This window comes from Xiphophorus hellerii, chromosome 4, assembly GCF_003331165.1.
Source record: "Xiphophorus hellerii strain 12219 chromosome 4, Xiphophorus_hellerii-4.1, whole genome shotgun sequence".
Taxonomy (NCBI): domain Eukaryota; kingdom Metazoa; phylum Chordata; class Actinopteri; order Cyprinodontiformes; family Poeciliidae; genus Xiphophorus; species Xiphophorus hellerii.
The window spans coordinates 14,248,412-14,269,088 of NC_045675.1; the positions used below are offsets into that span (position 1 = coordinate 14,248,412).

General features: G+C 36.7%; 1 protein-coding gene across 2 annotated transcripts in view; it reads left to right on the forward strand.

Moving 5' to 3' along the window:
• kiaa1549lb (KIAA1549-like b) overlaps positions 1 to 20,677 on the forward strand; it is a 69,672-nt gene that overhangs the window by 8,485 nt on the left and 40,510 nt on the right. For both annotated transcript variants that reach the window (XM_032561143.1, XM_032561142.1), the window contains exon 2: positions 20,029 to 20,388. In XM_032561143.1, the coding sequence (XP_032417034.1) occupies positions 20,029 to 20,388 (360 nt within the window). The remainder of the gene's footprint in view (positions 1 to 20,028; positions 20,389 to 20,677) is intronic.

Sequence of the window (20,677 nt, forward strand, 5' to 3'; positions counted from 1 at the left end):
TGATTTGATTGATGCTTACTAAATATTAATTTGAGACATAAAATATTTTCTCAATAAAAATGAAGAAAATAAAAGAAATTAAAACAAAGGAAACTCAAAATACACAATTTGTTGATAAAAATAAATAGTTGTACTAGAAAAGATCTGAATGTGTCATTTATTTTTGTGTGGTGACCCCCTTTTTTGGTTGTGGGAATTTTCAGCAGCTTGTTCCATCAGTGCATGTTTATAATTGTTATGTAAATTTAAATACTTACTCTTTTGTTTGATCTTTTGTGTCCTCTAATTACTGTATGTTGAGGGTTTGAACAAATAAGTAATCAACCATTAACACGATTACATCATGGTAGAAGGAGCAGAGTAAGAATTGCACATGAAGGAATCTAACAGAATAAAGAAACCAACAACCAAACATTGAAGATATAAAAATATTCCTTACATTTAACTTGACATTAGGAGCATTTTCTTACCTTCAGATTCCACAAATCCCAGGTATGTGATGGTATTGACAGCACATTAGCTCACTGCATTCATCTTTGAAGAAAATATAAACAAACCACTCATCACCTGGCATGGGCCAATGTCTGGTTTAAGCAGAAAAAAAGGCTGCCTGTTCTGGCTCTGAATAAATGAGTGTTTCTCACTTTCAGCTTATAGAAAAGCCTTTGATACTGTAGCTCACCCAATTCTCTGATTCAGAGAACTCCCTCTGATTTTAGCTTTTGTAAAACAAGTTGGAGGCAGTCTTTCTGCAGCAGAGATGTCAGAAACAGTGAAGCATCAAGAGTAATTTAAACTCACAGAGCACTGAGTGAATATTTAAACAATATTTAAGTCTCACTCAGCTAAACTCTATACGGACTTTAAATAGTACTCTTTGGACAGAATGCTGGCTTTTGAAGACACACACTTAAAAACTCCATACAATTCTTATTTAAAACTTTAAACACTTTATACTAAACACATTTACTTTAACTATGCTTGAGTGCATTTTTTAATCTGCTTTACAGTTGATGGATCTTTATCTTTTGTTAGAGCGATGGAGCCAGTCTTTAAGTCTTGAAATGAGACAGGCTGTTCTCCAGAACCCATTTCATCAAATCATTACTCACATAATCAAGCAGTGTGTAGCTGTGCCACCTCTGGAGATTTTACCTTCTGGAGGCACACAAGCAAAAGACCTTTCCATTTACTTGTGCTAAGAGCAGATGCTCACAATCTATGCTTTCAGTTGCCAACATATCCCATTAGATTGTGGCTGAATAGAATCTAATTTGGAAAACTTTGTTCAATGTGAAAGCAGTCATGATTCTGCTACATTCTTAGTATTTGCCAAATAGTGCACCTGCTGTATATGTCAGCAGTGCCCTCCCAATATGATTCTGACGTGTGTGCCCATAATAGCACAATGCCCCAGGGTTTGGGGCAGCTTAAGTTTATCTGTCTAGGTCAGGATACAGCTAAGTGCTGTACGATCTACAGACCATGGTATCACACTAGTTTGCTTCAATGACCTTGTCACAATCTGCAGAATTAACCATATGCATGGGAGGCTTCTGCTCTACCACCATCAGTTTCATCACCAGCGCAGAGGAGGGTTCCTTTTTAGCTTTATCAGCAGCTGATCTGCAGCACAAAATGACACAGCTGAACAGATTTGGTTTTGAAATGCCTTGGTTTCTTTAGAACATACCATCATGGATCATTTCAGTTTTGTCTTGGCTCTATAGGAGAAATATTCAGTTCAAAAGGATTCATACTCAAAATGTACAGTGCATCTGGAAAGTGTTTACACCGTTTCACTTTTTCTCATTTTTTATGATGTTACAACCTTATATATACGTATATATATATATATATATATATATATATATATACGTATATATATATATATATATACGTATATATATATATATATATATACGTATATATATATATATATATATATATATATATATATATATATATATATATATATATATATATATATATATATACAAAAATATATGTGCAGAATTTTGAGGAAAAAAACATTTATTTAATACAATTTGGAATGAGGCTGAAACATAAAATGTGATGAAATTTTGTTTGTAAAGATTGGTGTCTGGAAAATTTGGAGTCCTGTTCATCATGGGCTTCAAACATAGTCTTAGCTGGGTTGTTTCTGCCATTTTTAAAATGGCGGAAACAACCGTCATTTAGCTTTTGGTTAGCTTATTTTCTGAAGAATGTTCTACTTCTTTAAGAAAGTCCTAATGTCATGTAGGCGTCTTACAAATGTCACTGTTTATGCTTTGCATGTGTAGCCGGGTGGTAAAGTTTGGTTGAATGAGTGTACTGTTTCAAAGTGTTGGTTTTCTTTTATATTACAGTAACACTGCTATTGAATTATTTTGGTTCAGTTATGTAATTTTATTTGTTCTTTATATTTAAATATGTGCAGGTAGTTGGTCTCGGGTGCTGCACATTTTGACCACCAGAGAGCAGTGTTTCAAGGTGATTGCTGTTTCCCAAGACGGGGCAGGAAATGCATCTTGTTGTCTTCCTGTGTTGCTAGGCTATGTGCTGAACGTGGATGTGAACTGTAAGTGTTTCATCTGCGGGAGACAGATTTGGCAGAAAATCGGTAAATATATACATCACTTGTTGAAATATGCCGGTACATTCTCATTTATGCGATAAGCAGTCAGTATTGTAATGAGATGGTGTATTTGTGAAACGGATGGTTCAGGGAACCCGTATGTGCAGGGCGGCCATTTCCTGCACGTGATGACAAGATGTCTGATCATCGATGCGCTCCAGTATTAAGAGTGAACTGAGATGTTACTGTGGAATGTAAGTGTTAATAAAATAAATCATATCACAATCACGTGCTCTAAATCAGTGTGGTGTAATGCAGCTCTCTGTATTTTGTTTGTGCAGCCAGAGGCCACTGCCGTATTTCGTTTCTTGCTTTTTGTACGTTGTATTATCCCTTTTGTGCCTTTACTCTGTTATTTTAGAGATTGCCACATTTCAGCAGTAGCTACCTAATGTTTGGTACGTATGTGTTCTGATTTCTGAACAAAACTTAGGAAATAAGACAGCTTTGTTTAATCTGTCTCAACTGGAAATAAATTATACTGCACATTAAGGACCCCAGTTATTGTGTCCTGTGAGGCTAAGTAATTCCCGGGCTACACATGCAACAAGATAAAACAGTTTTACTAACTTTGCCTGTGATAATCATGACATAATAGCTGATCTTTATAAGTAATTATAATTAGCTGGCTTTAGAATATGTTTGCCTCTAATAGACTTTTGAGTGAAGCAGAAAGTGGTCAGGACCTTGTCAGCTGGTTTCTTGATAGTACCTGTATTACATCAGATTTTTTAAGGTGAAGTGGGCTGCAGCACTATGGATGATCTGATATTTTCCTCAGGAGAGTTGTGGCTCTATAGCAATTTCACAGATGAGAAACAAACAGTTTTACTGTATAGCAGGAACAGGAGTGTTACTGTCTACCTCATTCTCCATGTGTCTTTGTTGCCTGCAGCGCTGCACCATTTTAGACGATCATTGAAGGTGAAGCAGCTCTCCTCAGGATAAAATCATGAAACGAGTTTATTCACAATAATTCTATTTTCAAAGGCTTATCAAAGTCAATGGATGCCATTCTAAGACATGGTCAGCATCCAGTAGAGTGTAGACTGTAAATGCATAACAGGTGGGACTGTTAAGACCATAAAAGAAATCAAAAGAAGTTCAGAGTTTAAAATGGGTTTGTTGTGAAGGAAGACAACTAATTAGAGCTTAATAATTATAGGTTTAAGTCCAGAAGTAGAGTCAAACTAACATTGGAATTATGTTTGTTCCTTGTTCAAAAGACACCAAACTCCGACAGAACAAATCAAAATGGACCAGGCCATGCAATCTTTGCTGGATGCATTTATACCAACATTTATATAATGCAGTAGATACACATACTTGTTCTACAGCAAGGCAAGGCAACTTTATTTATAAAGCACCTTTCAGCCAAAGACAATTCAAAGTGCTTGTACAAAAAAGTTAAAAACAACAGATTAAAAATAAACAAAATCAACATTACAATTTTGAATATAGTTAAAAAAAAACCAAAAATTTAAGAATAGGCAACGTCAAATAAGAAGGTTTTTAACCTTGTTTTAAATAAACTCAAGGTAGAGGCAGTCTTACAGTGAGCAGGAAGCTTATTCCAGAGTGTTGGAGTGTTGGACAGAGCATAGCTGTCCCATTTCTAATTCTGAAAGGACAGTGTTCAAAAGACATATCCTAACTGAGCTATTCATCCTGAATAGATGGCTTCCATGGAGATGTCTATCCTCTTAGCTGTTCTGCAATCTGTGTGTAAATCTGATCAACAATCAAACTGGGAATAGGTAAGATTTTGCAGGGCGGTACATTGCCTGCCGAAAAATTGCAGCAGATACAGTAGATTATTTCATTACAAATCCTTAGTGTCTCATTGTCTGGAATGGAAGAGCCTTTTCTTTTCTTACCCCTTGTGTTGTCTTGCGGGTCAAAATATAACTTCACATTTATATAATTGCAATAATAAACCTTTACTGTGCAAAAGAAAACTGCTACAACACTTGGTTTGTGGTAAAACAAAAAAAAAAGTGTGTAGTACTGTTGATTGTCTTTTTGTATTGTGTAACAAAAATACATGATAAAAAAATAATTAAATTGAGTTGAATTGATAAATATCAGATTGTTTCATCATGCAAAATAGATCTTGGATTTAAAATTCTATTAATTTGCTTTATTTTGGGGCTTTTGTTAGGGATGGTCATTTTTGACCCGTAGGACAAGGGGAGTAAACCGAATATTAGGATCGCACGAGGGTAAAAAAAAACAAAGAAAATTAAGAGAAACCATATCCTTGCATAATCCTGCTATTGTCAAGCAAATTTTGACATACTGTACATTGCACAGCCAATGAACTTAAATATTCCTCTGGATTTAATTTCTAAATGAATATTTATTAATTCTATGTTTAGAGATAACTTTCTACATTTTTAAATTTTTGATGATAAATGCAAATCTATATTTTCAATAAAGACTTTACATGTTGAAACTGTCCATAAAACTAGATGTAAATGACATATTAGAAATAATTATCTTTTTTTCTAGGTTTCAGAAAACTTTACATGCTCTTTTGAAAAAGTTTAAAAAGTCTAGGAAATAGTAAATTTACTATTTTTCACTCTGTTGGAACTATGTGTAATAACTTGCTCTGCAGCATGCAATATATAACCCAGTTTATTAACTCTAATATAGGGTAAGGGAAACCCGGCTGACACCCTTCTGTCAGTAGTGAAATATTATTTTAAAAATCCGCTTTAAATGTACTTCATGTCCGTAAAGAGACCTAGCTAATGTGTTTTTACACAGAGACACTGTGTAGCTGGAAAAGTTGCTCTGTAAAAAATTCTAATTTTTTTTTGAATAAGTAGAACAGGGCTAGACATTTTGAATATCCTCTCAGGTCTCTTCAAAACATCAAAACACATCAAGTAGGCTGGCATAGAAAGCAACCAGTGGTAATAAGTGTTGTTGTCACCAAAAAATACGACAACAGCATGATGGCAACAGCATTACTGCCTCATAGCCCATGTTTTAAAATGTCACTGCACAAAAACCAGTCATAACTAATAATGCACAGACATCCAAAACACCCAATGATGGAAAGTCCTTGAAGTACTTTGAATAATTGTAATTGTCCCAAAACTATTCATATCTTTGGCAGATTTAGACTCGAAGTATTCTTTCAATTTTACTAACATGTTTCCTCTGATGAAAGTAACCTTAGCATTTTGCTGTGGTCTAACCAGAGTCCCAATTTGAATCCTGAATCTAATTGAAAATCATTGGAGGTAAAGAAAAGGGTGATGACAAGGAGGCCTTCCAACATTAAACTTTGAGGTTGGTTCAGCAAAAAAAACCTTGTGGAGACATGGTAATAGCCTTTCCATTGCTTTTTGAGGAAGATAGAAAGGATTGGCCACATGCCATGTCTTTTTCTCTTAATATGTAAACAAAAACAGATTTTTATTAAATGATATGCCTTGTACTTTGATTATCTTTTCAAGATGCTGGTGTCATTTCCTGTCAGAAACAAAATTATTGCTTATTAATTGTTTTCTAGAATTATGCAAATAATTGGATGACATGATGCACTGCCCCTCCCTCATTGGTCTTTCTGGGGGATTTCCTACCTGCCCTCAGCTGTGTTTGGGTGTTGAGTGCTATGATGTGTATGATCTTCTCAACATAACTTCCTTAAAATTCCAGATGAAGTATTTGCACACATCTTTTATGCACACCCACACTCACATCCATTTGTTCTACAACTCCCCCCACCCCACACACTCATCCTTGTAATTCTATCGATCTGAGGACTTTGTATTGACTTCCATTTAGCTTAGTAACTGCATTTATGCCTATTCATTACCATTATACTCACAACGCAAACTTTAATCAAAATTTTATTGACCCAAAACTAGCAGAGCACAGTACAATCAAAACAATGATGACCAGGAACATGTTCTCATTTCCCCCAAAAAACCTTCTCTTTTGCTTAAATGTGTTTTTTGTGTAAGTACACATTCACAATCCAGAAAGTTTAACATCATACCATCATATTTCACTGTTAAACAGCAAAATATGAGTCTGACATCAAAGCAAATATTTTCTGCTTTGATGTCAGAAAAATATTAACGTGTATGATCTCACTCCATCTCAGCTTTATCTAAATGATCCGTGTGCAACTTTTGTTTTGTCAAAACAAACACTGAAAAGATTGAATCTAGTGATGCCGCAGTTCTAGTTGCATGAAGCATGTTTTGCAACTATTGTGACAGACTAAAATAGTTAAATTCATGGTTATAAATTCGGCAATATGCTGTTTAAAAGCCTGTTGTTTTCCTAGCTTTTGTCATGATTAATGAGCTTCTAATTGAATGTTTGTTTTTAGGAGGCTGAAGCGTTATTACATAATTACTTCTAAATCATTTAATTGCATGTCAGTTTTAAAATTACAATTAAAGCTGCATTGTATTGCAGCAGCAGCAGCATGAACTAACTAACAGCGGCCCTGCAGGCAAATGGTTTTCACAACCACAGTGACATAAATTAAACCTTTTTCACAGTGGAAGTGTTGACATGTCGTTGCAGGAAAAGCATTAGTTTATAATATAGTATTTTAAGTACTGGAGACCCTGCAATAATGATGATCTATTCAAAGCACAGTCCTCTCTAACTCTGTGGTATAGTGAATATTTTCAAAATTCAGGTCTGCAATTGATGTTTGGTATTTGTGAGTTATCAGCCTCAGAGGCTGCTGCAGTGTAACAGTTGTTATCCTGCAGTGATTGGCTGAATTTAGGATGAGTTTCCCTGAGAGCTCATCCATCACTCTGCCTGCTGGAAGGAGTGGTGATCTCTTTGCTGGTTTGCCTGTTTGAGGGTTGGGTCATGGTTGAATATCTGATCACTTTGATGTGAATCACAAGCAGTGTCTGTGTTGTGCTACAAACATGTTGTTTGACCTGGAAGACAGTCCCGGTCTATGGCTGAGCAATAATGCAGCTTCTATTTTTTTTTATTATCACAGCGTCAGTTGTAACATTTTGCTCGGGTTATCATTGTGGGTGTAAACAATTGTGTAGTCTTTCTATTGTGATATAAAGATTTAGGCTCACTTTCACCATAAAGTCATAAAGGTTTAACTTCTCTGGAGTACATGAGCAAGGTAAAGATGTGTTATTGTTTTGGGCTTGACAGCAAAGCATATAAAACACAGACATAATTCTTAAAACAATAGTATTTAAAAAGTGAAACACTTCATACCTGAGTCTTTGGGATCTAAAGAAGTAACTCTCAGCATAGCAAACACAATGTTGTTTCCATCCAGCAAGGTCTCAATGCTTCTTATAGTGTTTTTAGAACAACCTTTATGTACACACAACATAAAAAAATAATCACCATGACCTCCATAACAACTATCTGCCTTGGACTGAATATCTAGTGTGTACAGCTTTTTCTTCTAGGATTGTGCTCATCTTCATTCATTTTTCTATGAACTCTGACTGCCTTTTATGGTCTTGCTGAGGAAAATCAGAAAGTGTTTTACAAACAGCATTTTGCATGAAGGCCAAAAAGTTGTGTGTGTGTGTGTGTTTTTTTTTTTTTTTTTAAACACCTCCTTCCACATGTTTAGTGTGGCACTTACAGGACTTGTAGCAAACTACAAATATATGTTCAAACCTCTGAGCCCTATACATTTCCGTTCAACTCACAGTTATGCACTGTACGTAGTTGTGCACTGCTTCGTCTATCAAGTAAAACTGAAGATAAAATACATAGAATTTGTATTGTAATGTAATAAAATGTTAAAAGTTCAAGTGTCTGAATACTGAATGCAATGTGTGGTGTCATATTTGTAATCCATCAATGAGGTTTGGAAACTTTGATTCCTAAATCCCTGTGAATCCTAGCCAGAATAAGCTACTTTGTGGCCCTTTGCTATACTGACCCCAGATTACAAAGCTGTGTGACAGTATTAAAAAGATTTTGACATTCTTGTACTTGACTCTAATGTCGAGTTCAGGGGGGAATCCTGGAAGCTTAACAGACTGATCCCACCTTATTATTTGTCATGGTTGTCCTCCCTACTTTATAGGCCTCAAACTACACTGTGGTACACTGTCAGGGAATAAATATGATTGTGATTTGAACAGCTTTCAGAGGTTAGCAGTTTTCAACATAGGAACCATTGTGAGTCAGTTGTGAGGTTGTGTGCATCATTGAATTAAAATTAAAAATATATTATCTCTCTTTTTTGGTTGTCAGCTTCTCCTTTTGTTGTGCTTTTACTTGTGAGATGGTGATTGACACATTTAAAATGAGTGCTTTGGAGTTTATGCTGTTGCACCATCCTAATAGAAATAAATATACTCTCTTTATACAGAATTTAGGCACAGTGACTTTGTTTTTCTCTTAACTAGCCTGTAAATTGTCAGCATGGGTTTTTGTGGCAAATCAGAGTGGAAAGAATGATCTGCTCTGACAGTATCAAGCCTCTTTAATCAAAAAATACTGCTTAGCGGTCGTGGATTAACAATTGCATGAGCTAGGTGCAATGTCTGAAAGTCTAGAATGAATGATTTGGTTTGCTTTAATTGTGCTCATTTTGGATTTCATTTATAATCACAATCACTTGGGGGACAATAATAAGGTGGTATTCCCCCAAAAGTTAACTAAGACAAAAAATATTCTTCAAAATGTGTTTTGGGGACTTGTAGTTGTATCACTGAAGCACAACTGGTCCGACAGGGACAGAGACAGGAGATCAGCACAGGGCAAATAAAACACAAGTACAGTCAGCATTCTGCCACACCAAGAGAAGAACTTTGATTTCCTTTGAAGTCTCTCTGAGGGTCCAATTAAACGGTCAGACAGAGGGGTATGGGAACTTCTCACCAATGACAGCAGAACGGAGAAGTAGCGTCTGACCATGCTGAGCTCCACCTGATATGACAGCGCTCTCATGTGTGACATCTCACCACAGACACCTGAGGGCATTCTATGTTTTTATTATTTGTTTATTACAGAAGGCTTTGTTATGTTTTGTGCATATCTGAAGTTTTTATGAGTTTTACTGAGCAAGTAGTTTGGAGGTATGAATATTAAAAAATATATTAATCCCACTTCAAAAATGGTCTAATTTGGATATTACACATCTTCTATATTCCCAGTAAAACACCTTGAAATTGCCAATTTCTCCTTAGTTGGAGCTATGGTTTTTAATATATATATTCTTTACTTTTAATCCAGTTGTGTGTTTTTTACTGTTTGGTTACACTTCAAAATTTTCGATCATTATCAAACAAACATAGCCTAATTTAATGCATAAAATAATTTTCAAATGATGAATTTATTTAGTGCAAAAAAAACCGACTGATTCCACCCAGGAAAAAGTTCATAAACTGGGCTCATAACATCAAAATTAAAGTATTTTGTGCAGTTTATACATTTTAATGTTGGTAATATTATTCATTGGGCATTGTGTACTTCCTACCATTTTATTGTTCCTTTAAGTTATTTTCAAATAATTTTCAAACGCTAACCTAGTTATGACAAAAACCTATGCAAATGTACATTAAAATGTCAAAGTAACAGTAATTTGAAGTTACTGATTTAAATATTATATGAGCTTAAATCTAATAGCATAAACTATTAGATTTAACTGCTCTGGGAAGCAGCTAAATCTAATAGTTTTAACTGCTTCCCAGTTGAATATGAGGAGGAATCTGGACCTCCTCATATTCAAACACACTTTCACGTGTCTTTTCCCAGACCAAACCAGTCACAACTGAGCCTGCTATGTAGGCCAGGTTGATACGATCAGACTGTACAGAGCAGCACAGTTGTCACATGTTCATTGCAGTTATCTGTTTTATACCTTTCCAGTTATGTCAACATTTGTACCTTTCAGGTTTTTCCTTCTGCCAAAGTACCATTTTTGAAAACAAAATGTCATTTACAGTATGGGGCATTTGTATTTGCCTTATTCATCATTTGCTGTCACTATCTGTTGCCTTTTCTCAACAGCCTGGCATGTGAAATGGCTGCTGTAATTTCCCAGCCCATCACCGCCCCGAGCATGGAGTGATGCTTCTACACTTGTCGCATGTTCGCTTTGATATGTATGTCTCCATTAGACAGCCGTTAGCCTGGTTTGACACAGCCTCCTCTCTGTTCATTTATCAGAAGATATCAGGAAATAGGTACAATGATTATAGAATTCCTGCCAGTCTATTGAAAACATCTCTGGGAGCCCAGTTTTGTGAACAAATATGTATCTTATTTCTTGCAAAATGATGAGAATTATAACATTTAGATAAAAATAGCAGCTGAAAGAAATGAAATCTAATACATAGATTTAATTCCTGTGAAATTTCCATGGTGAGTTGCTACCTTTTCTTTTATCTCTCGATTGAGAGGCCAGCTTTGCCTCTGGACATGGTGTAGGAAGTAAAGAAAAATCTTATCTTTACTGGTCTGCAATCGCCTGAAGAAGCTCTCTGAGGCTTCTGACTTTCAGTCATCATGTCTGGCTCAACGAGGTTCTTTGGATCACTTCAGTCATCAAAAGAATATTCTGCTCAGACGTGCTCCTACATCTTTACAGATCAGAGTGTTTGTTAATGGAACACAGCTTGTTTTACTCACCAAAGCCTGACAGCTTTTCATTTTATTGATGAGGAGAGTAACTTCAACCTTACTGTATATCGATTTTGCATGAGGTAATTAAGTAGTAAAGTTTTTATCAGGTAAACAGGTGGCAACTTAGTCAAGTCATTAAGAATATAAAATTCTGTCCTTGCATAAACAGTAGAAACTTGTGCAAAGCTATTTTTTTAACTGAGTCTTGTTACTGAGAAATAAATGATGAATTTAGTTCTTTCATCACCTGGAAAGACTACTCATTATCGAGGGTCTCTTTCATTGTATCCAAAGCAGAAAGACATCAACACATTTTAATTATTTGCTTTTATATTATATCATAATTGTGCCATTCACCAACACAAGCATGTTTTACTGGTATTGTTTAGGCCCAGTCACTGTTACCTCATATTTTCTCCAGTGATTGCAGACTGTCGCCACTGTGTTATGGTGTAAAGTTCTGCACGTTTTTTGTTTCCCCCTTTTGCTGACTAATTTACAGTAAGATCCTTTTGATAATTTTAACCTTTCTGCTCAGCTCTAAGGCTGCACGTTGGTGCAATTGGTAGCACTGTTGACTTGCAGCAAGAAGGTCCTGGGTTCGATTCCCGGCCCGGGGTCTTTCTGCATGGTGGGTTCTCTCCGGGTACTCCGGCTTCCTCCCACAGTCCAAAAACATGACTGTTAGGTAAATTGGTCTCTCTAAATTCTCCCTAGGTGTGTGTGTGCATGGTCGTTTGTCCTGTCTGTCTCTGTGTTGCCCTGCGACAGACTGGCGACCTGTCCAGAGTGAACCCCGCCTCTCGCCCGGAACGATAGCTGGAGATGGGCACCAGCACCCCTCCCAACCCCTCTAGGGACAAGGGTGTTAGAAAATGGATGGATGGATGGATGCTCAGCTCTAACTTTAGCTAAGCGATGAAAAATTCTTGCTATTCCTTTATGTCTGGTTAACCAGATTCACAATAGCTGATAAGAGTGAACTCAAGAAGATTGTTGAAGCTAAGTCAAAATGTGCATCAACAAAGTATTAATTTAAGGCTATGCTCATTTAAGCATGCAGATCATTGCTGCTCTTTGTTTCTTTAGGTTTCCCTCTAACTATTAAGTTTGTTTTTCATTTTAATGATACATTTAATATATATTTGGGATACAAAACCAGGCATTTCATCACTAGCGTGTGAGCTTTTGAGAGTCACTGTATCAGCCATCTACTTGAAACAATCAGCATTTTTTTCATTTGAGTCTAAATTGTATTACTTTTTACTGACACTCTTTGTATCACTGAAACCTTGAGATGGAAGAGAACACCAAGATTCAAGGAACCACACCTTTATTTTATTTTATTTTTCATAAAAACAAACAAATACAGGAGAACTTTATCAAACTTTTATCTAATGTTGGATTTGACTTTGATGAGAGTGAGTATATATTTATATCTTCAAAAAATGAAATAAATTTTGGTTGAATTTCACATTGCTGTTTTTGCTGAACTAATGCCAAATTAAATCCAGCTTCATTAGTCACAGGCATCTTGCCCTTTGAGCTGTAGGTGGTGCTACATTGCTCGAGGCGGACACATCAAAGCTTACCTGTTTTTTTCTTTGACTACACTCCACTCGCCTGTTTAGTTTGGAGAAAAATAAGCAGCTCTGAAGATGCTAGTTCTTAAACCAATTTTAATCCCAACATTATGAAAGACGCAAAAGCAGCTGGATGCCATTTATAGGTTTTAAACGTGATAGAAATTGTGGAATTACATAATGTCTTCATGCTGACCTTTGTTCCTCTGTATTCGCTGAACAGTCTGAGAAATCTGATATGTGATCACTTATCTGAGCCCGGAGAGAACGTGAACGTTGTCGTTTCCAAAAAAAGGCTTTGCTAAAAGCCAAGAATTAGAGGACTGTGAGTATCCTGTACTCAACCAGTACCGGCAGTGACAAACAAGAAGAGACTCTCAATGGGATGATTGGTCTAATGCACCACACAGAGGTGCAAATACAGGAGGAAATGATTGTAACATTTAGTTTAGAGAGCACCGTGTACCATCCATAATTTCATGACTGGGCTCATCCTACTAGACATGACTATGCCTGCTTAGATGGGTCTTTTTGCTTCTATATGACTGAAACAAGTAGTGAGCTCCTTGTATTTGGAACATTTAAGAAGAGATGTCTATAATATGACCAGAATGCAATTTATTTATTTTTTTTCTCACTGAATCCCAAATAATTCGAGTTGTAACATTGGAACACGGGCAGCAGAGAACATGCTCTATAAACTGTAATAGGAGCGGACATGACTGCAACAACATAAGCCTTAATAACTAGAGTGTCCTGAGCTGCTTCAGCACAGGAGTCACTCTGTTGACTTGTCAGGCTGAAAAGTGGCTGCATGTTCATCTGGAGGGAAAGGAAGACGGGGCAGGAGAAAGAGAGAAAGATGGTGAGAGCATCTCTTCCTCTGAGTCACTGTTCTGTTTGCTGTTACAGAGTTTTTTTTTCACTTACCCCATCATTAATAAAATAATGCATGCAAAATGGGTTAATTTAAACAGAGCATTTACATTTCCTGTGTACATTTTAATTACTAATAATCCTGTGGTCATATAGGATATAACTGAAAGTGAGCCAATTTTTTTTTGCCTTCTTTGTTCCTTTAAATCAAGGCTAAAAGCCCACCTCTGTGGCATTCCTTTCAACAGATAGTCACTGGAACATTCACCAAAGATATCTGATGTGCACTGAGGATTTTGATGATGGCACTCAATAAAATGTAATAATTGTTACTGGTTTCAAAATTAATAACTATGATGTGTTTATGACTTTTTCTCTTTGTGTTTTATGAAACACTTTGAACTGCCTTGTTGCTGAAAAGTGCTGTACAATTAAACTTGATTAATTGATTGATTGATTTGACCACTGCAGAGCTTCTTTTGATCAGAAATGTCCTAAGCATTAGCAACAGTGAATTTCAGGCCAAATGTTAATAATTTGCTGCCATTAAATGCCACATATGAAATTTCATAACAGATGAAAAACTGAGAATGGTTATAAAACAATGTTCCCAGATTTGATTGTCACACAGGGATGTAATTGAAGCTGCTGAAATAACAATTACTAGTTGTGGTCTTCAAAATCCGAAATTTATGGAAGTGTGGAGAAAGAAAACCATTGCTGAACTACAAATCTAATGACTTGTGAATGATGAATCCAGTGATGCATGACCTGACAGAGAACATCACCAACAAGCTAAACACATTCTGGGTTCTTTGTGCATGGAGTTTTAATGTTCTCCCTGCGCATGCATGGCTTCTCTCTGTGTACTCTGGATTTTTCCCACAGTCCATAACATGAATTGTTCTAGGTGTGAGTGCGTACATGTTTGTTTGTCTTTTGTTGCCTAGTGATGAACTGGTGACCTATCCCATGCCTGTTGCCCAATGGTGGAATAATGATGGACTATTTCTGCTTCTAGATGTGTAAAGCTGGTATTAAAATGCGCCAAATGATGTGAAAACCTGTTTGCAGCAAATGAAGTTTCTGCACAGAGTTGTCTGAAAGAGGACTCATGGAAATGCACACAACACATTTCTTTTCTTTTTTTCATGCTCTGCTTTGTGATGGCCTATCAGATAAAATTAAAAAAAAACTGGACACAGGTTCATGGTTCATAAAAACATATGCAGAAGAATGAAAAAGTTCAGCCTGTGTAACATACTTTACAACTATCCTGTTGGCCCAGTGGTCCGTCTCAGCCACAACCTGCAGGTTTTTCTTCTCCAAGCTTGAAACCAGATGAAAATGCATACGTTCAGCCGCATTAGTTTATAATTTCAAAAGAACAACAGCTCAAAGCAGTTGTGTGTGGAACTGCTTTTCTATACGAGCCAATGCGTAAAATATACTTTTCAGGCACTTTCCATTAAAATCAAAAAAACAGCTCGACCCGGCCTCTTCAGCGTGTTTCTGTGCTCGCAGCGGACCGATAGGCTACTATTTGAATTATACTGTCTTGTTTACTGTTTTCTGCACATGAGAGAACAAAAACAGCTCAAAGCAAAAAGAAAGTGTGTGCATAATAAGAGTGGAGCAGTGCAGGCCCCACTAGTGTCACGTCTGCGCCCTGGTAGCACAAAGATAATGCTGGCTGCAGAGGGGGGAAAATCACTGTGAAAATGAGGTCTGTGGTTTGGGTCGGCGTTTCCCAACCCTGGTCCTCAAGGCACACTGCCCTGCATGCTTTAGGTATTTCCTTGCTTCAGTCCAGCTGATTTTAATTGATGACTGATTAACAGGCGTTTGGTGAACTGCAATCAGTTGAATCAGGCACATTAAAGCAGGGAAACCTCTAAAACATGTAGGACAGTGTGCCTTGAGGACCAGGGTTGGGAAGAAGAAGGTTTTAAATACAAGGCAGGGTCATAGAGCCTTCTTTTTATTTAAAAAAAAAAAGTACACTAAAACCAAATGTTTTGTAATGAATAAATGACCTACTGATAATATATTAATTTCTTTCAGGAGCCTGTGGTATTGGGTGTTGTGTTAAGAGTAGAATGGATATTTGTATTTAACGGTGACCAATATTTCCTGCGTATAACAACTCTTTGTTTCAATAACAAATGTGGATAATTTTTGACACACTTAATAAAGTGTTCCACTGATATAAATAAGAGCAATTGACCGAAGATATTTACAGGCACTTTTAAATCAAAACTTAAGACAGTTTATGTGTCCTTGCTCAAATGAAAGCTGACAGAGGTTGGTGCTTTTGAAGTTTACATAGAATTGATTGTTTATCTCAAGATACTTATATGTTTAATAACCAACATTTACATTAATATTCAAGTCTTTGATTTTATTGCAAAGGTAAACAGATGACAAGCACCACTGTGAGCAAATTAAAATTTTTATATACATTTAATCTCTACAACATCCATTTAAATGAGAAATAACAGGGAAATGTTACATTGAATCTTTGAATTATATTCTTATTCTTGTTCTCCATGTTTTGTCAATGCATTCTGGTATTTAACTTGAAACAAAGCTCAGCTTAAATGCACTTCTGTTCTAATTGGCTTTATGGTTCCTAACAAAGTTATTAATTCCATTTTTTTGCACATTTTGTGACTTCTGCCGCTTCAAACAGTTCCCCTGCAGGATTGCCCTGTATTGGCTACATCAGTTTTCCATTCAATTCTGATTTGCCTGATTCCTGGAGAAATAAGGCACATCATGACGCCATTGGACTGGTGTGTCCAGGTTGATGTGTTATGTTCATTTTCTTTAACACAATCTTTTGCATGTGGACAAAAGTTTTGGAAACATCTGACCAGACCACCTTGACTGTCAGGCCTGCCAACATGGGTTGTGGACTTTTAGCTTTTTGTACTTTCATAAAAAAACAGATTTATGAAGTTTGCAACTAATAGATGTTCTGTCAACAAATTCTCTCATTGGAGTTGTGAATCTCTGCAGCTCCTTACAGTAGCCCTCTTGACTGCCTCTATGGCTAGTGTGCTCTTACCCCGACCTACTGTTTTGTGTGTTTGGCCATAAGTTTGTAGCTACAAATATTGTTTTATATCCCCATGTCTTCCTTGGTCTTCACCTGTTTATTCAAAAGTCTTCTCTGATAAACTTGAGGCCTTTCTGGAAAAGCTGTATTTATACTGAGATAAAATTTTCAGAAGTAGGGTATCATTTTCTTATTAGGTGACTTCAGAAGGAACCTGACTGCACACATTTTTCCTTAGGAGTGAAAAGTAAAAGGAGTGTGAAAGTGAATGCATGTCACTTTTGAGATTTATATCTGTAAAACCTTGTTAATTCACTTTACCTAAACTGTGTTGGTACAATGATTAAAATTCCACTGTTTTCATTTAGTGTGGTCACTGTAAAAAACATCAGCATAAAAACTTGCTGTATTATTGTGTTTTAATACATTTTAAAGACAAAAACAGTTGTTTATATTACCTTTTTTACCTGCAAACTTGGAAAGAAATGTGATTTTCATACTCAGAGAGCCTGAGTTCAATCATGTGTCATCTCTCATTAATTTCTCTTTAATTCCCAGCTCATCATTTACTTCCTCCTCTCTCCTTTCATCTGCACACCTTGTCCTCTTGTTTGCTGCTGAGAATGTTCCCTTATGCCCCGTACCGTCAGAGCAGGTGGCAAACCGCAGGTGAACCTCACACCTCCACTTGCGCTGGCATCTTTTGCATACAGTCAAATTTATGATGCCGCTGGGCTTACTAATTGGCTTTAGAAGATCTCACTGACCTCTTTGTGGCCTTGAAGCAGGACTCATGTCCTTTGTTTTGTTAGTGGTCATTTTGTGAGTGTGTAATTGTAATTTCTCTTCATATCAACCGGTTGTCAGAACATATTCAACATTTCAAAATGTGAAAAGCAATTTCACATTTTAACTAATTAGAGATTTATGAAACAAATAAAATAAAGCTGAATCGTCTTGCAGACATTATAAGGTTTCCTCAAACACCATTGCTCATGTCTGCTCAGAAACCGCAGTCGTACATGAGTGTGTGAACTGCTGCAGTTCAGCGGTTGAAACTTGCTAAGGGGGCGGCAGATGTGACACGACTGCTAAGTTTTAAAAATGGAAGAAAGAAACCCTGTTTGGTCGAGTCGATAACGTGCCACAAATAAGGCCAGCTAAGAGGACGGGAAAGGACGAAAGACAAATCCACTTCAGCTGAATTCAGTCTGGTAATCACCACCAGCATCTTGTTGGTTAGTTTCTGCTCTCCACATCCATCATGCTACCTATTTCTGAGCTGTGATTTTTGCAAATGCAAACAGCTTTGCGCCGGGAGTCCTTTTTGTGATTTTCAGGAAGTCAGATTTCAGGTCTGCTTATGGCTGCAATCTCTTGAATAATTCCATTTGTTCTACTTTAAGGATTGCCTCTGTTTTCTTTCGCCACTGTCTGCCCTTGGTATGCTGTCGGGGAATGTCAGAAAAATGCATTTACACCCCAAACCTGGGCTCAGAGCAGTGTTTATGAAGGTCTTAACATTTGCACAAGGAAAAAGAAACATTTCAATTGTTCAGTGCACCAGAGAAAACAACTTAAAGTAACATTTTATTTTCTAGAAGTATCTTTATAATAATGTAAAAAAAAGCCTTGACTACAGCTTTGAAACATTCCCCATAAAGACAAAAATAAGAAATGAACAAAGTGAGTTTCATACTTAATAGAAGAAAAACTGCATAAAATGAATACTATTTGATTTTTTTATGTTTACTTGAGTGCTTGGTCAAACCACAAATTCTCCCTTATCATAGCAGTGGTTAAGCAAAAATACCTGCCAGCCTCGAGTAACACATCATTTGTACCTTACACGGTTCAGTGCTTGTCTGTGTGTGTGTGAAGGGGAGTAGATGAGCTGCTTTTGCTTTGTCCACAGTGACACTGTGACGCTTGTTAATTTGAAAATCCTTCAAGGCAAAATGTTGTGTATATAGAGTATGTAAGCAAACTTTATGCTGGCATTAACTGTCAAGGTTAAGGCAACACGACGCGCTAATCAGGCACTTTTTTATGCACTGACGTCTGATTTTGTTTTTTATTGAGGACTATGATAGAAACAGACTCACTGTTGTTACCTTTGTTCCTGTTCAAAAAATTGGGAAAAGAAGAGTTACAGGGACTTACAAAATATTAACTTACCAAAGTTAATGTTTCTTGCCTTTTTTGATTTTTACTGAACTCAAAACAAAATTCCTCAGAGATCATGTTGTTTATTGACATATTTAAATGCTGAAAAAATTTCTATTTTCAGACAAAGGTCAGAATTAATCAATGTAAAATTGATTTGTTTTGAGTTATGGTTGTTATCTGTTATATCTTTATTGAGGAATATCGTAATATAATTTAGTCAGTATACACTATGTAAGTAACATTAAGATTGTGACAGAGCTGCAGAACTGTCCTTTTATTAAATCAAGGCTGAGTCCTCTTATCAGTCCTTAGTTTAGATCCTTATTAACCATTGACTGTCATCCTCAGTGCTCTATTTAATTGCTGACCAATTTGAGTTTGAAACATTTCGCCCCATCCTACATGGTAAATGGTAATTGACTTGCATTTGTATAAAGCTTTACCTCCCTCCAGAACCACTCCCACCCTTACTTCCATTTCATGGAAGTAGAAATAGAAACCCACAGCAAACCCTTTGGTACACATGTAACAATTTCTTTCTATTTAAGTATTTTCATAAATCAAGGTTATAGCCATATAAATGCTTAGATCTAATGTATAATTTAATAGTCATATAATTTCTGAAAACTTTGTATTACACTTCATTTTCATTTATTTTTGGCTTTTAATACATTTTTGAGCCAGTTGACACCTATGAAATGATAGAGAAATAACAGAAAACAACTTCTAATCAATCTAAAATTACTCATAAAAGAATGTGCAACCTTTGACTGACAGGTATTTATTGCAGCAATCTAACAGCGTTTCCTTAGAATTTACTATAATTGTGATATATTTAATTACTTTCCTTTATTGGCTGTCAAAGCAGGTTGAGGCCAACCTCCCTGGTGGTATGTTTCCGCCTCATGTCCCTGCACAACGAAGTTGGTATTGATGATAGATAGATTTTTATGCCAGATAGATATACATAGTGTTAGTGGTGGATGAGTTGACTCATAATTGACAAGAACTTTCAACAGAGAAATGGCATCTAAATAGGGCTATACGTAAAAGTAAAAATAGATTATCTTCTCTTTATGTTCTTTTTGCAGAAAAACCCACCTATGATGCCTCTGGCTCCCCACCAAGGAGCTCCGCATTCACAAGTCCTCATGTCCAACCAATGGCTGAGGTGTCAGCGATGGGGGAGGTGCCTTTCCAAGTGGTTCATTCGGACAGCAACGCAGATGTAGAGGGCGAAGGTTTATCGGGACAGCCGGCTTTTTCCTCCATCTTAACTGTGATGGCAGGAACTGTCAAACATCCAGTGAGCCTTGATCAAAGTAGAACCTTGCCAACTGTCAGTAAGGATGATACACTCACCACCCAATGGCCTTCACATAGTTCCAGCCAAGATTCAGACATGTCCTCCTCATCATCATCAGTCGGAGACAGCTTCAGAGCACGCTCAGGTCTGATTTTTAGCCGTTCTAAGAAATACCCTACATACCATGCCTCCAAGCTATTATGTGTCATTTATAGATGGAAAGCAGAACTTGTCATCATTTAAATTTTATCATTGACATCAATGTCGACCCAGCACCATCTTTCTTCTTTGTGCTATCATTCTTCTTATCTTTATTTTTTCAGTCATCTTCCACTGAGCAGATAAACAAAGCGGTTTCATCTTAGGGTCAGGGGAGTGCGTCCAACACAGCCTGCTTCTCAGATAGAGGTAGCAACGTTATTACCTGCTGAGCC